Consider the following 16,404-nt stretch of genomic DNA (forward strand, 5'->3'; position numbering starts at 1 on the left):
TTTTTCTTGTAAATTTGTTTGAGTTCTTTGTAGGTTCTGGATATTAGCCCTTTGTCAGATGAGTAGATTGCAAAAATTTTCTCCCATTCTGTAGGTTGCCTGTTCACTCTGATGGTAGTTTCTTTTGCTGTGCAGAAGCTCTTTAGTTTAATGAGATCCCATTTGTCAATTTTGGCTTTTGCTGCCGTTGCTTTTGGTGTTTTAGACATGAAGTCTTTGCCCATGCCTATGTCCTGAATGGTACTACCTAGGTTTTCCTCTAGGATTTTTATGGTATTAGGTCTAACATTTAAGTCTCTAATCCATCTTGAATTAATTTTCGTATAAGGAGTAAGGAAAGGATCCAGTTTCAGCTTTCTACTTACGGCTAGCCAATTTTCCCAGCACCATTTATTAAATAGGGAATCCTTTCCCCATTTCTTGTTTCTCTCAGGTTTGTCGAAGATCAGATGGCTGTAGATGTGTGGTATTATTTCTGAGGACTCTGTTCTGTTCCATTGGTCTATATCTCTGTTTTGGTACCAGTACCATGCTGTTTTGGTTACTGTAGCTTTGTAGTATAGTTTGAAGTCAGGTAGCGTGATGCCTCCAGCTTTGTTCTTTTGACTTAGGATTGTCTTGGAGATGCGGGCTCTTTTTCGGTTCCATATGAACTTTAAAGCAGTTTTTTCCAATTCTGTGAAGAAACTCGTTGGTAGCTTGATGGGGATGGCATTGAATCTATAAATTACCTTGGGCAGTATGGCCATTTTCACGATATTGATTCTTCCTATCCATGAGCATGGTATGTTCTTCCATTTGTTTGTGTCCTCTTTGATTTCACTGAGCAGTGGTTTGTAGTTCTCCTTGAAGAGGTCCTTTACATCCCTTGTAAGTTGGATTCCTAGGTATTTTATTCTCTTTGAAGCAATTGTGAATGGAAGTTCATTCCTGATTTGGCTCTCTGTTTGTCTGTTACTGGTGTATAAGAATGCTTGTGATTTTTGCACATTAATTTTGTATCCTGAGACTTTGCTGAAATTGCTTATCAGCTTAAGGAGATTTTGGGCTGAGACAATGGGGTTTTCTAAATATACAATCATGTCATCTGCAAACAGGGACAATTTGACTTCTTCTTTTCCTAACTGAATACCCTTGATTTCTTTCTCTTGCCTAATTGCCCTAGCCAGAACTTCCAACACTATGTTGAATAGGAGTGGTGAGAGAGGGCATCCCTGTCTTGTGCCAGTTTTCAAAGGGAATTTTTCCAGTTTTTGCCCATTCAGTATGATATTGGCTGTGGGTTTGTCATAAATAGCTCTTATGATTTTGAGGTACGTTCCATCAATACCGAATTTATTGAGAGTTTTTAGCATGAAGGGCTGTTGAATTTTGTCAAAAGCCTTTTCTGCATCTATTGAGATAATCATGTGGTTCTTGTCTTTGGTTCTGTTTATATGCTGGATTATGTTTATTGATTTGCGAATGTTGAACCAGCCTTGCATCCCAGGGATGAAGCCCACTTGATCATGGTGGATAAGCTTTTTGATGTGTTGCTGAACCCGGTTTGCCAGTATTTTATTGAGGATTTTTGCAACGATGTTCATCAGGGATATTGGTCTAAAATTCTCTTTTTTTGTTGTGTCTCTGCCAGGCTTTGGTATGAGAATGATGTTGGCCTCATAAAATGAGTTAGGGAGGATTCCCTCTTTTTCTATTGATTGGAATAATTTCAGAAGGAATGGTACCAACTCCTCCTTGTACCTCTGGTAGAATTCAGCTGTGAATCCATCTGGTCCTGGACTTTTTTTGGTTGGTAGGCTATTAATTATTGCCTCAATTTCAGAGCCTACTATTGGTCTATTCAGGGATTCAACTTCTTCCTGGTTTAGTCTTGGAAGAGTGTAAGTGTCCAGGAAATTATCCATTTCTTCTAGATTTTCCAGTTTATTTGCGTAGAGGTGTTTATAGTATTCTCTGATGGTAGTTTGTATTTCTGTGGGGTCGGTGGTGATATCCCCTTTATCATTTTTAATTGCGTAGATTTGATTCTTCTCTCTTTTCTTCTTTATTAGTCTGGCTAGTGGTCTGTCAATTTTGTTGATCTTTTCAAAAAACCAACTCCTAGATTCATTGACTTTTTGGAGAGTTTTTTGTGTCTCTATCTCCTTCAGTTCTGCTCTGATCTTAGTTATTTCTTGCCTTCTGCTAGCTTTCGAATGTGTTTGCTCTTGCTTCTCTAACTCTTTTAATTGTGATGTTAGAGTGTCAATTTTAGATCTTTCCTGCTTTCTCTTGTGGGCATTTAGTGCTATAAATTTCCCTCTACACACTGCTTTAAATGTGTCCCAGAGATTCTGGTATGTTGTATCTTTGTTCTCATTGGTTTCAAAGAACATCTTTATTTCTGCCTTCATTTCGTTATGTACCCAGTAGTCATTCAGGAGCAGGTTGTTCAGTTTCCATGTAGTTGAGCAGTTTTGATTGAGTTTCTTAGTCCTGAGTTCTAGTTTGATTGCACTGTGGTCTGAGAGACAGTTTGTTATAATTTCTGTTCTTGTACATTTGCTGAGGAGTGCTTTACTTCCAATTACGTGGTCAATTTTGGAGTAAGTACGATGTGGTGCTGAGAAGAATGTATATTCTGTTGATTTGGGGTGGAGAGTTCTGTAGATGTCTATTAGGTCTGCTTGCTGCAGAGATGAGTTCAATTCCTGGATATCCTTGTTAACTTTCTGTCTCGTTGATCTGTCTAATGTTGACAGTGGAGTGTTGAAGTCTCCCATTATTATTGTATGGGAGTCTAAGTCTCTTTGTAAGTCTCTAAGGACTTGCTTGATGAATCTGGGTGCTCCTGTATTGGGTGCATATATATTTAGGATAGTTAGCTCTTCCTGTTGAATTGATCCCTTTACCATTATGTAATGGCCTTCTTTGTCTCTTTTGATCTTTGATGGTTTAAAGTCTGTTTTATCAGAGACTAGTATTGCAACCCCCGCTTTTTTTTGTTCTCCATTTGCTTGGTAAATCTTCCTCCATCCCTTTATTTTGAGCCTATGTACGTCTCTGCGTGTGAGATGGGTCTCCTGAATACAGCAGACTGATGGGTCTTGACTCTTTATCCAGTTTGCCAGTCTGTGTCTTTTAATTGGAGCATTTAGTCCATTTACATTTAAGGTTAAGATTGTTATGTGTGAACTTGATCCTGCCATTATGATATTAACTGGTTATTTTGCTCGTTAGTTGATGCAGTTTCTTCCTAGCCTCGATGGTCTTTACATTTTGGCATGTTTTTGCAATGGCTGGTACCGGTTGTTCCTTTCCATGTTTAGTGCTTCCTTCAGGATCTCTTGTAAGGCAGGCCTAGTGGTGACAAAATCTCTAAGCATTTGCTTATCTATAAAGGATTTTATTTCTCCTTCACTTATGAAACTTAGTTTGGCTGGATATGAAATTCTGGGTTTAAAATTCTTTTCTTTAAGAATGTTGAATATTGGCCCCCACTCTCTTCTGGCTTGTAGAGTTTCTGCTGAGAGATCTGCTGTTAGTCTGATGGGCTTCCCTTTGTGGGTAACCCGACCTTTCTCTCTGGCTGCCCTTAAGATTTTTTCCTTCATTTCAACTTTGGTGAATCTGGCAATTATGTGTCTTGGAGTTGCTCTTCTCGAGGAGTATCTTTGTGGCGTTCTCTGTATTTCCTGGATTTGAATGTTGGCCTGCCCTACTAGGTTGGGGAAGTTCTCCTGGATGATATCCTGAAGAGTGTTTTCCAACTTGGTTCCATTTTCCCCCTCACTTTCAGGCACCCCAATCAGACGTAGATTTGGTCTTTTTACATAATCCCATACTTCTTGCAGGCTTTGTTCATTTCTTTTTCTTCTTTTTTCTTTTGGTTTCTCTTCTCGCTTCATTTCATTCATTTGATCCTCAATCGCTGATACTCTTTCTTCCAGTTGATCAAGTCGGTTACTGAAGCTTGTGCATTTGTCACGTATTTCTCGTGTCATGGTTTTCATCTCTTTCATTTCGTTTAGGACCTTCTCTGCATTAATTACTCTAGCCATCAATTCTTCCACTTTTTTTTCAAGATTTTTAGTTTCTTTGCGCTGGGTACGTAATTCCTCCTTTAGCTCTGAGAAATTTGATGGACTGAAGCCTTCTTCTCTCATCTCGTCAAAGTCATTCTCCGTCCAGCTTTGATCCGTTGCTGGCGATGAGCTGCGCTCCTTTGCCGGGGGAGATGCGCTCTTATTTTTTGAATTTCCAGCTTTTCTGCCCTGCTTTTTCCCCATCTTTGTGGTTTTATCTACCTCTGGTCTTTGATGATGGTGATGTACTGATGGGGTTTTGGTGTAGGTGTCCTTCCTGTTTGATAGTTTTCCTTCTAACAGTCAGGACCCTCAGCTGTAGGTCTGTTGGAGATTGCTTGAGGTCCACTCCAGACCCTGTTTGCCTGGGTATCAGCAGCAGAGGCTGCAGAAGATAGAATATTTCTGAACAGCGAGTGTACCTGTCTGATTCTTGCTTTGGAAGCTTCCTCTCAGGGGTGTACTCCACCCTGTGAGGTGTGGGGTGTCAGACTGCCCCTAGTGGGGGATGTCTCCCAGTTAGGCTGCTCAGGGGTCAGGGACCCACTTGAGCAGGGAGTCTGTCCCTTCTCAGATCTCAACCTCCGTGTTGGGAGATCCACTGCTCTCTTCAAAGCTGTCAGACAGAGTCGTTTGCGTCTGCAGAGGTTTCGGCTGTGTTTGCTATTGCCCTGTCCCCAGAGGTGGAGTCTACAGAGACAGGCAGGTTTCCTTGAGCTGCTGTGAGCTCCACCCAGTTCGAGCTTCCCAGCGGCTATGTTTACCTACTTAAGCCTCGGCAATGGCGGGCGCCCCTCCCCCAGCCTCGCTGCTGCCTTGCCGGTAGATCACAGTCTGCTGTGCTAGCAATGAGGGAGGCTCCGTGGGTGTGGGTCCCTCCCGGCCAGGCGTGGGATATGATCTCCTGGTGTGCCTGTTTGCTTAAAGCGCAGTATTGGGGTGGGAGTTACCCGATTTTCCAGGTGTTGTGTGTCTCAGTTCCCCTGGCTAGGAAAAGGGATTCCCTTCCCCCTTGCGCTTCCCAGGTGAGGCAATGCCTCGCCCTGCTTCAGCTCTCGCTGGTCGGGCTGCAGCAGCTGACCAGCACCGATCGTCCGGCACTCCCCAGTGAGATGAACCCAGTACCTCAGTTGAAAATGCAGAAATCACCGGTCTTCTGTGTCGCTCGCGTTGGGAGTTGGAGACTGGAGCTGTTCCTATTCGGCCATCTTGCTCCGCCCCCTAATGTAACTCTTTAGACAAAGAACTCAAAAATATTACTTTAATGATCATTTTAAAAACCTTCCTATGGTTAAGGAATTTTGTTATATTCATACTTGTTTTTACGTACTTTAAACGGATAGCTTAAAAACATGGTTGTACAGTGAGAACACATGGACACAAAGAGGGGAACCACAGACACTGGGGTTTACCGGAGGGTGGAGGTTGGGAAGGAGGGAGAGGTTCAGAAAAAATACCTATCGGGTACCATGCTTATCAGCTTGGTGATGAAATAATCTGTGCACCAAACCCCGATGACACACAGTTTACCTCTGTAACAAACCTGCACATGTACCCATGAACCTAAAAGTAAAAAAAGAAAAAAAGTTTTTAGACACAAAAGTAAGATTCACTTAAGAAAAAAAATATTCTCTCCTTAGAAATTTAAATTGAGAACAAAGTAGTTTTGGTAAGCAAGGTTTATTTTATAAGTTCTAAGAGTACTTTTAAGTTGCCACTTCAATAGAGGAATCTTCTCATGTTCTGTATATTGAGGTTATTGTTGTTTCAAATATATAACCATCTGCTATTTCTATATTGTAAGGAAAGAAATGAAGCACATATTCACGTTGATTGCAGTACCATATAATTTGTTCTAATGAAAACTCAAGATTATAATTAACTATATTTCCATAGCAATAAAAAAATCATAGGACCACCCAAATACTGTTTTTCACCATTGAAAATATTGCCCAATTTCCTTTGTCAGTGAACATTTCAAAGGTCTGATTGGTTCTAACAGCTGAAATAAGCCACTATATTATATTGTGTTATATTTGTTGTATTATATTCTATTTTCAGACCTAAATGTTTTGGTCCATTAGAATGAGTATTATGGATGCACAATTACAAACAGCCTATACTCTGGCTACCCATAGTATATTTGTATTTTTAATGAAAAGGAAATGAAAAACAACATGACTATTCACTCAGTAATATTTTAAAAGCACTAGTGTGTCTTTAAAATTTTGAAAGCAATACATTTACTCAGTGGATATATTTGGAATGTGTTCACAAGGAACAGAGATGCTTTATTATAGATGGCTTTAGTTACTCAGTCTCTGATGCTTCTCAGTAAAACAGTAAGTTGGCTATGCTAAATGCTGTAGTTTTTTTTTTTCTTTTCTCTCCTTTGAATGATGTTTTGCTGGAATTATGCCAAAACTTGCCATGACCTGTGTACGTAGAAAATTATTTTAAGTTGAATGCTCAACTAAAACTAAAGATTGAGCTTTATTTTCAGTGCTTCTTAAAAATCTAGGGAAAATAATTAATTCTTCTACAGATTACTAAGAATCCTAATGTAATTCCAGAAGAGAGTTAGGAGGAGAATCTAAAATCAAATAATGGTGCTTATGACGACTTCCAAAATACTTGATTGATGGTTCCAACTCGTGGATCAATGTAATATTATTTTGCGCATTAGAACTTATGCTAACCTATAAAGTGTAGGTATTATTTTAGCCTCATTTTACAGATGGAGAAACTAATATTCAGAGAGTTTAAGCAATTTATTCGAGTTCAAACAACTCAGAAGTTCCAGAGGCTAGATTTGAACCCAGACCATTTGAATCCCGTCTCTAGTTTTAATTACTTTCCCCCTAGATGTTATAGTAGTTTATGCCCCTCCACCCTCACGCTGTTTCTTCCTTTGATTCCAGTTTCTTCTACTATTGTCTTATCTTGTATGGCTCTTATTTTTCAGTATTTTCCATGTTAATATTTCTGCCTCCCTTGGTAGACTTAAAAGGCTGTTAAGATCGGGGATTCTATTTCATGTTTCTTTGTGCTGCCAGTGCTTAACACAATTCATACTACAGTATAGGAATAATATACAAGTAAACAACTGATGGATAGATTGGTGGATGGGAGATTGAGAGAATTTGAACTTTAACACATGCAAATATATTTGTTTGGTATTTTACAGAAAGTAAAATTCTTCAGTTTGCATGTTACTTGAGCATTTTACTAAGGGGCAAATAGGAAAAATGAACTCAGCCAGCCAGCTTCAACCTTCCAATTCCCTTAGCTACAGCTCAGGATGAAATCTTGCCTGAATTGGTTCAATCGTGACAATTCTGCAGTTACTGCCCTTCTAGCTTCTATGATGTTTGGGTCTCATGACAGAGAAGCCTCTCCTACTTAGTTGTCTATATATTATTAACAATGGGAGAGGGGAGGCAAAATTGTTTCTAAATTTTAACTTATGCTACTGCCAATCTTTTTCCTGTCTCTGGAGACATAGCCATACGATATTAGATTCTTTAGGAATATTACAAAAACACCAGGCACTCACTCTTGGAACTTCCTTTTGGTCTATTTTGGTAACCATTTTAGATGATAAATTCTACCAGTGGCACTCAGTTAAATGTTAGGGTTATTCTAAATTTTGGCTGGAGAAGTTCTCCTCTAAATAGTGTTTTCTTAGGTAGAAGTTTATAATCAAGAGACATTAGGATAAAACAAAGTAGCTGAGGAAAATGGCATAATATAGTAATCATGTAGTTATTATAATCCATTCCATTTTCCTTGTATTCATGTACTATATATAATTTCAGGTGAAAGTACTTAGCTTTTTTTGTAGAGTGTGGACTGTTTTTATACTTCTTATTTCAATAGTAAGCATGAGTATTTGGAAATGTGTGTAACTTAATAGAGGATATTTAAATCTACTCCACACAGTGAGTAATTAATGGGTGCTGCCTTCTTATTTTTTACCAAATGTCTTCTTGTAGGATGAAATTCTGACAGGAAAATTACAGGATTAGTGCCCATGATAGGATTTATGTTAATAATTGGAGGCAGTTCTGCTCCTTAAAATGTAAATGGAACTTAAATAAAAGTGTTAAGCAGCAAGGCCCTTTTAAGAATATAGGTTTAAACCTACATATAAATATATAGGTTTTTATATATTATATATATAATTGCCTTGAGGCAATTCTGTACATCCCTGTCCGCACCTTGGACAGATGTCGCCAAATTGTCTATTAATATTTATAGTGTGTCTGTCAGCTACTCACTGAATTTGTTCCTCTTGTGCTTTTAGAAGTTTTATAAGAATTTTTGTGCTGCAGGATACATTAATATGATATTTGATGGAGACAGATATTTTAATCATTTTAGGTTTTCTAATTTTATACAGCAGAGTATGAAAACAGTTGGATCAAAACAAAACTACTAATAAAATAAATACTCTTTTTTCTCAGTCTCTTAAGAAACAGACCTGAAACACAAATAAACAAAACCATAAGATAAATATTGTCATGCTAGAAAAAAAATAAAATCATATACATGAATAAAGAATAAAATTATATATATAATTCTTTTAATACATATGTTTATGCTTACCTCAGCAGAATAGTAACAAGAGCAGTCTCTAATGATTACGTTCTGTGTTTGTGTAAAAGTGACCTCTCAGAGGGGGAAGCAGTTTACATCCAACTAGGAGTTTGGTTTCCTCATCATAAATCTCATGTGACTTTGATATATTTCCTTGAAATACTTAGCACTTACGTGTATATCTTTTTCCAGCTGTGGTTGTGTAAATATTTAGATATTTCAGTCACTCATGTTTATATTTTATCTTCCAACTGGGCAGTTGTTGAAGGAATCCTCCCCTGCCCTTTCCCTGATACTGGTCTTGCCTGAAGTGAATTCTCAAGATTCTATCAGGATTCTTGCAGAGAGCACTTGACAGTATCAGCGAGAGTATCATCCTTGTTCCTTTTTAAAAGCCTCACGTCATCAGTCTGTGGTTCCCCCCCTCCCTCCCCTTTGTAACTATTACGTTTACTGTGCAGAATGTGGTTGAAACCTGGAAGTTGGTTCTGCCAATTGGGATATAGATTTTGTATCTTATTACATAAAATATATACAAATTAACATAACTAGAACGTTACTAGAATGATGGTTATCAGATGTCTTATAGGAATGTGGAATTTATGATTGAAGAGAGAAAGCTTGTTATGAATAATGAGTCAAGAATATTATATGTATACTGTACGTAAATATATAATATTATAAATGTGACAGAGTGAAGGTGGACACCACTTCTAGGGCGGAAGATTGCAGTCACTGATATCTGGTACTTGGAGCCTTTCGTCTGCACTCTTCCGAGATTTATATATGCTTTTCCGTATTTGACCTGGTGTAACTCCCTTAAAGTTCTCCTTTAAGAAAGTGAGTCAGAGTTATATATATCCATGATATAGATTATATATGGTATATTATATATAGGTTATATATATATTTATGATATAGGTTTTCAAAACCCTGAAGTATATGGGCAGAAAAAGAGTTGGAAACCAATGATATTGAATTTTAATTGTGCAAACAATTGTGTAGGAATTGAGGTTCTGAGCATATGAGAAACTGATCATGTAAGGATATTTACTGAGCAGTGTGAGCTCGTGTTTGGAGAAGGTGGCATGATACATGGAAAGCTTTCTGTCTCCATGTATTCGTCACCAGGGTCTCTGCTGAATGAAGTAACTGTGAAATCATTTGCAGATAGATATGCTGTGCATGGGGAAACACAACAGATGTCAACAGGTTTGGCCGTTTCTCGATGTTTTTATCATCTCTATTTTAAAAGTAAGCAATCAAAGTGAACACCTCCCGTGTTGGAAGCAAGCATGAACAAGGATGTTTCTCTGTGGATTTTAACTAATGAATGCAGTAGTTATGGAATAGTTTGAAAAAGCAAGGACGTTGAATCTGACTAGGGTTGAACTCCAGCACTGCCACTTCCCAGCTGAATGACAGCTGAGAGTCTCGGTTCCTCCATATGGGCACAGATATAGCAACACACACTTCATAAAGTTGTTGTTGTAATAAAGAAGATGGTGGATAATTAATAGTAGTTTTCTTTTCCTTTTCTTCCTGCTTAGACTTTGTAACAAATAATACTTCATTATACTTTTTAAATAAAGATGATGATTACCATTTATGGTTTTTATTATTGAAGTTAACCAGTCACTCATAAATATCACTCAGAAATTGGAAGATCTTTTTTCTGAAGGTTATACTTTATGAGAAACGTGGGATTTCTATATTTTGTTATAACCTCCAAAGGTATTGGCTTAATAGTCAAATAATAGGTTTTTTGCTGATCCTATTCATTCTCCTCAAATTATCATATGCTCGATAGTGTATATTTTCTCTTGAAACGTGTTTCTTAGAAGCAAAGTTCAGTCAGTGGGATATTCTGCAATAAATAAATAAATAAATAAAGAGTTCAGTGGCCAAATAAGTTGGGAAATGCTGCGTATTATACCCTCTTTTGTACACCATAATATGCATTAGCAGACTAATCACCCTGAGAACTGCGGCTCTTCCTTGAAGCAATGCCGAGTAACAATCTGAAGAAAGAGTATTCTTAGAGCCTTTTGAGAAATTTATCATTTAATAATATGGAAAACATTTTTATTGCTGAGATGTTTACTGAATTGTTCTGTACAAACATCATGGTAATAACTTGGTCCTGAGTTCCATTCCCAAAGCCATACTTGGTTGTGGTTTCGCTATAGGGGACTGCAAATTAGGGACAGAGCAAACCCTCAGAAACACTGCACTTTAGTGGAGCCTGGGTGACATCCAGATTCTGTAATTGGTCATTACTTCCTGTACATAATCCCTCTGGACTTAAACAAAAAACAGTTTTAGAGATGGGGTGTTACTGTGTTGCCCAGGGTGAAGTGCAGTGGGTATTCACAGATGTGATCATAGCACACTGCAGCCTGCAACTCATGGGCTCAAGGGATCCTTCCACCTCAGCCTGCCGAGGCGCTGGGACTACTCAGCTGGGCTTCTCCAGACAGTTTTGATCTTTCCTGTGGATTTCATCAGTGGCTCTATTCTAATTGACTTTCCAGCTGAGATTTCTTTTTCGCGGTCAAACTTAGGGACATACAATTGACAGCTTGTCAACACCGTTTGGATATTCTAGAAGTATCCCAAATTCTTCATGTCTCATACTGGATAGAATTATCTCCTCGCCCTTCTTCCTCTTACCAAATTTCACTCTCTTATTCCCTACCTTCAGTGAAACACTGCTCTTCACCCATTTCAGAGACAAGAAACTTGGAAACTCACTACTCTCTACCTCTCCTCCATCCTGTGCATTTGCATTTCCTTTTCCTCCATACTGTCAGTGGCTAGATTCTGTTGATTTTGTGAATTAATATCTTGAGATTCTTCCATCTGTTTTCCTTTCTGTCTGTTAATGGCTAGATTCTGGCTCTCGGATTTCTTTCTTTATTTTTGAGACAGTGTCTACCTCTGTCCCTGTGCTGGAGTGCAGTGGTGCGATCCCAGCTCACTGCAGCCTCGACTTCCCAGGCCCAGGCAATCATTGCACCTGAGCTTGTGAGTTGCTGGGATTCCAGGCGTGCATCATACACCTGGCTAATTGTTTACGTTTTTTATAGAGATATGGTTTCCTTGTGTTGCCTAGGCTCGTCTTGAACTCCTGAGCTCAAGTGATCCTCCTGCCTTGACCTCCCAAAGTGCTGGAATTCCAGGCATGAGCCACCATGCCTGACCCTGGTTTTCAGATTTATTGCTTGAAATGGGTCCTCACTAATTCCTTCTTGGCTCATCCTGTTAAGTCCAGTTTCATGCTGCCAATAGTGAGCTCTTTAAAACCAGCCTTTATGATACCCATCCCTTGCTTAAAATTTTTTAATGGTTTCTGGCTGCCTTCCACTGGGTTCCAAAACTGTTGCTCAGTGTACAAAGCCCAAGATGTTACTTCTTTTAGCTATTTCTTCATACTTATATTTCACCATCTCCGAAATGCACTTTATACTCAGGCCGTACTAAGCCACTTGCAGGTCCCGCAAGCGTAGCACACACTCCTGTACCTGTGCTCCTGGGTGAAATCATCTCCTGCCTTCCCTTTCTGGCCCATTCTTCAAGGCTTATCTCAAATGTAGTGTGTGTGAGTTTCTTCTCTGTCTTGCTCAGGCAATCTGAAGTCCTCCTGCTTTGTATTCTCATGACAACCTATATATCCCTATTTTCTATCTGAAATGGACTTTCAGATTTTAAAATAAAAGTTCCTTTAATTAAATATCTCCTCAGCAGTCAATCCTCCTTAGCATCCACCTTTCAGAATTCCAGCCAAGGGTAAAGGCCAAGAACGTACTGTAATACTTAATCTTCTGAAGTTGTATAGCACTGACTGTTATGACTAATCTAAAATCCAATCTGAATTTCACTTGGCTTCAACATAGCCTTAGAGAATATGAGTTTCCAAGTAATTTTTTCTTTTTACATTGCTAGTTTATTTCCTCCCTTTCTAGAGCTTAGTTTCATTGAAAGAATCTATAGCATGCTGTATATATGCACTAAGCTAAAGTTATTAACGTTTCAGATTATAAAACTATTAGCATTTCAAATTATAATTTTTGTTTCATGGTGGACATAAATAATAGATCTATTATCATTAATTCATTTCACTAAGAAAAAACATTAGTTGGAGGAGTTACAAATTAGAAACAGATACAAATAAGCCTCGCGTAGGCCTTACAGTCTGTTAAAGGTTGAATGTATACATATTAGTTATAATTTTTTAAAATAAAATATTTTCCTGTCTTGTCATAGAATGCATGATTCTTAAACTTCATCTCATTCTGCTTAGTTAGGTCTTTCTTGTCAGCACTTCATTCTTTTTTGTCATTTATTCAACACATGGTTTACTGAGTACTATAATGTGAACAGCACTCTGCCAAGCATAAGGGAAATACCGTGAGCAAAACCAGACCCGCAGATCTTACAGAAGGGTGGGAAAAACAGACAAATAGCATCAGACAAATAGATTTATATATTGTGATTCTTATCATTCTTACCATGGGTAGCTATATAGTGCTATTTAGGTTTATAAAACCAACATTTAGCTTTCTTGTAAAGATTAGGGAGAGCAGAGATTTGAAATAAGAGTAGGTGTATTCTAGCATAAGATTCTTTCAAGCCCAGACCCTGTGGCACGCATAAGTCATGTGGCAGTAGGATGTGCAAGGCATCTGTGGAGCTAACAGAAGTCAGGCTGAAGACAGCAGAGAAAGGCATGGAACAGGAAGTGTCTAGATAGCTGGATCAGGGAATGAACATGGTAGCTCTTGTAGGTCTAGTTAAAGACTTACCTTAAGAGCCATAAGTTTATTTTAAGAGCCACTGAAGTAAAAGACAACCCACATTATATTTGCATTTCAGAGCCTTCATCTGGCTACACTGAAGTGAAACTATTTCAGAGGCTTTCCTACATCCTGGTAGAAAGGGACGGTAATTGGACTTGTGATGGCAGCTGGCTGTAGAGACGAGGCTAAGCAGATTAATTTGAGAACTTTTCGGGAGGAATTTGGGAAGGACTAGGGGACAGAAAGAGAGGAAGACTGGTGTCTACTTTGCCTTATTCATGGACCTTGAAATACTAGATGAGGGCAAAGTTTGGGACTCCATTCAGTAAGGCCTTTGGCTGTCGAATTTGAGAAATCTTTGATAAATTTACATATTTACTCTATATAAGCAGAAATAAGATAGGAATATTATAAAATATGAAACATCATTCCTGTTTTTGAGATTATAATCTCATTGGAAACAATAAGGTACAGACACAGGAAATATTTAAATGACATAGACACTCGGCTTCATTTATTAAGTAATATGTAAAGTGCAGAATGAAGCCCCTCACTCAACATCCTTTACCATTTAATAGTATATTTAATTATTTAAACTCAGGTACTTAGCATTTCACCTCTGAAGTCTATTAAAATATAAATTATTAATAAAATTAATTTATTAATAAAACTGGGGAAGTGTATATACTTGTTATTATTTAGGAACATATAAAAGTCTACATAAAGGACAGTGCTATTATACATTTGAATGTAAATGTTCATTAGTATATAGCATATGTTTTGTTAAAGTGTTGACTGCTGTTTGTTGAAAAGGAGATTCCGGGGAGCCGCGCCATTCTTTGTAATACTCGGGAAGCCATTCAGTACTTCTCTACCACATTCCTCCGCAGAAACAGGCACATGCATGATATAGACAGGCAATGTAATGGGTTCTGAAAGGACTTATGGATCAGGGATTTGAGGAGCAGACAGGATTTGCACAGACAGTGTGTAGGCTAGAGAAGTTTCTGAGTGGAGACTCAAAAGGATTCAGGAATTGGAAGGTGTAGTCAAGGCAGACACCAGAAATATTGTTAGTAAATAGGGTAGGAAGGGTAGGCCAATGTTATGCAGTGTTTAAACAGTAATGGTGAAGCCGATGCTTTTGAAATAAGCGATTAACTGTTTTCAAGTGATATTTGAAGATATTTTGTCAATTCTTCTGCAGGCTCCCGTCTTCGTCAGGAAGATTTTCCACCTCGCATTGTTGAACACCCTTCAGACCTGATTGTCTCAAAAGGAGAACCTGCAACTTTGAACTGCAAAGCCGAAGGCCGCCCCACACCCACTATTGAATGGTATAAAGGGGGAGAGAGAGTGGAGACAGACAAAGATGACCCTCGCTCACACCGAATGTTGCTGCCAAGTGGATCTTTATTTTTCTTACGCATAGTACATGGACGGAAAAGTAGACCTGATGAAGGGGTCTATGTCTGTGTAGCAAGGAATTACCTTGGAGAGGCCGTGAGCCACAATGCATCGCTGGAAGTAGCCAGTAAGTAAACTGGGCTTTCTGTGTTTGGCAGGGGGGTGGCAGAATGGCCTCATTTGTTTGATCATGGCAATGAAAAGTTGAATTTGTATCCTAGGCCTTACCTGAGGATAATCTCTAGCTTTATATATGAATACAATCTACTATTTGAGTTTTCTGTATTTCTCATCCTAACTTGTTATTCAAGCTAAATTGGGATTTACACAGCGTTGATTAATGATTTGACTTTTGATTGGGAGTGATTTTCTGTTGGAAAATTTTATTAAAATTGTTCTACCCCCTCCTTTGTTACTTTTAAATATATTGAATAGGGGACCATGTGCTGCCTATAGTTCAGCTACTTGAGACACTGAGGCAAGTGAACTGCTTGGGCACAGGAGTTCTGGGCTGTACCGCACCCTGCCCACCGGGTGTCCAAACTGAGTTTGGCATCGGTATGGTGACCTCCTGAGAACGGGGAACCACCAGGTCGGCCTAAGGAGGGGTGAACAGGATCAGGTCAGAAATGGAACAGATCAAAACTCCCATGCTGATCAGTAGTGGGATCATGGCTGTGAATAGCCAAAAAATACACACACGCACGTGCGCGCGCACACACGCAGACGCACACGCGCGCACACACGCGCACACACGCGCACACACGTGCGCACACGCACACGCGTGCATACACATGCATTTATACATATCTACATATGAGAATTTGTCTATAAATAAGATACCGTGGGATTTAAAAATTTGTCTTCATTAAGAAAAATACTTTCAACTGGCAGTTTAAGTTAGGGTTTTAACCATTTCTAATTCTTAGAAATATATTTCTATTAAAACTATATCAAAAAAGTATGAGTATATGCCTTATATTTTATTTTCTTGGCCACTGTGGGGTGCCTTTGGAAGGAAACAGGTGTATGTTATCCTCAAGTAGTTGGTGGTTCAGTTTATTTACACTAGCACCAAATACAGTTTATTTGAAATTACCCTCAAGAAGGATTTATTGACTAATCATTAAACTGTTGTGTCTATAGGACAGATTTGTACTGCAGTTGAATAAGAATTGGGCTTCTTTTATTTTCTATCTACATTCAAGGAGTAGCCAAAATGATTTCATTCCCTTGAAAGGATCCTGCTGTATATAATATGACAAAAATTGAGAATTGCATAGGGATTGGAGAGACAAAGGAAATTTAGATACAATTCACTTTATATATAATTTTCTATAAAACTATATACATAACTATATATATATTTGTATATGATGTTTTTCCAAGGTAATTGATATGTTCAAAATTTTAATTATATAAAAAATTTATGTTCGAGATTTTAATTATATAATTAGTTTTCATAGTCTCCAAAGTTGTCTTCAATATTCAAATATAACTTAAATAAGTATAAAATGATGCATGCGTATAAT

At 38.3% G+C, this 16,404-nt stretch overlaps 1 protein-coding gene across 4 annotated transcripts in view; it reads left to right on the plus strand.

The window, feature by feature from the left end:
- The window catches only part of LOC105485564 (roundabout guidance receptor 1), a 1,159,905-nt gene that overhangs the window by 811,963 nt on the left and 331,538 nt on the right, over positions 1–16,404 (plus strand). For all 4 annotated transcript variants that reach the window (XM_071092571.1, XM_071092572.1, XM_071092573.1 and 1 more), the window contains one exon: positions 14,673–14,999. In XM_071092571.1, coding sequence (XP_070948672.1) covers positions 14,673–14,999 — 327 coding nt within the window. The remainder of the gene's footprint in view (positions 1–14,672; positions 15,000–16,404) is intronic.

This window comes from Macaca nemestrina, chromosome 2 (genome assembly GCF_043159975.1).
Source record: "Macaca nemestrina isolate mMacNem1 chromosome 2, mMacNem.hap1, whole genome shotgun sequence".
Classification (NCBI taxonomy): domain Eukaryota; kingdom Metazoa; phylum Chordata; class Mammalia; order Primates; family Cercopithecidae; genus Macaca; species Macaca nemestrina.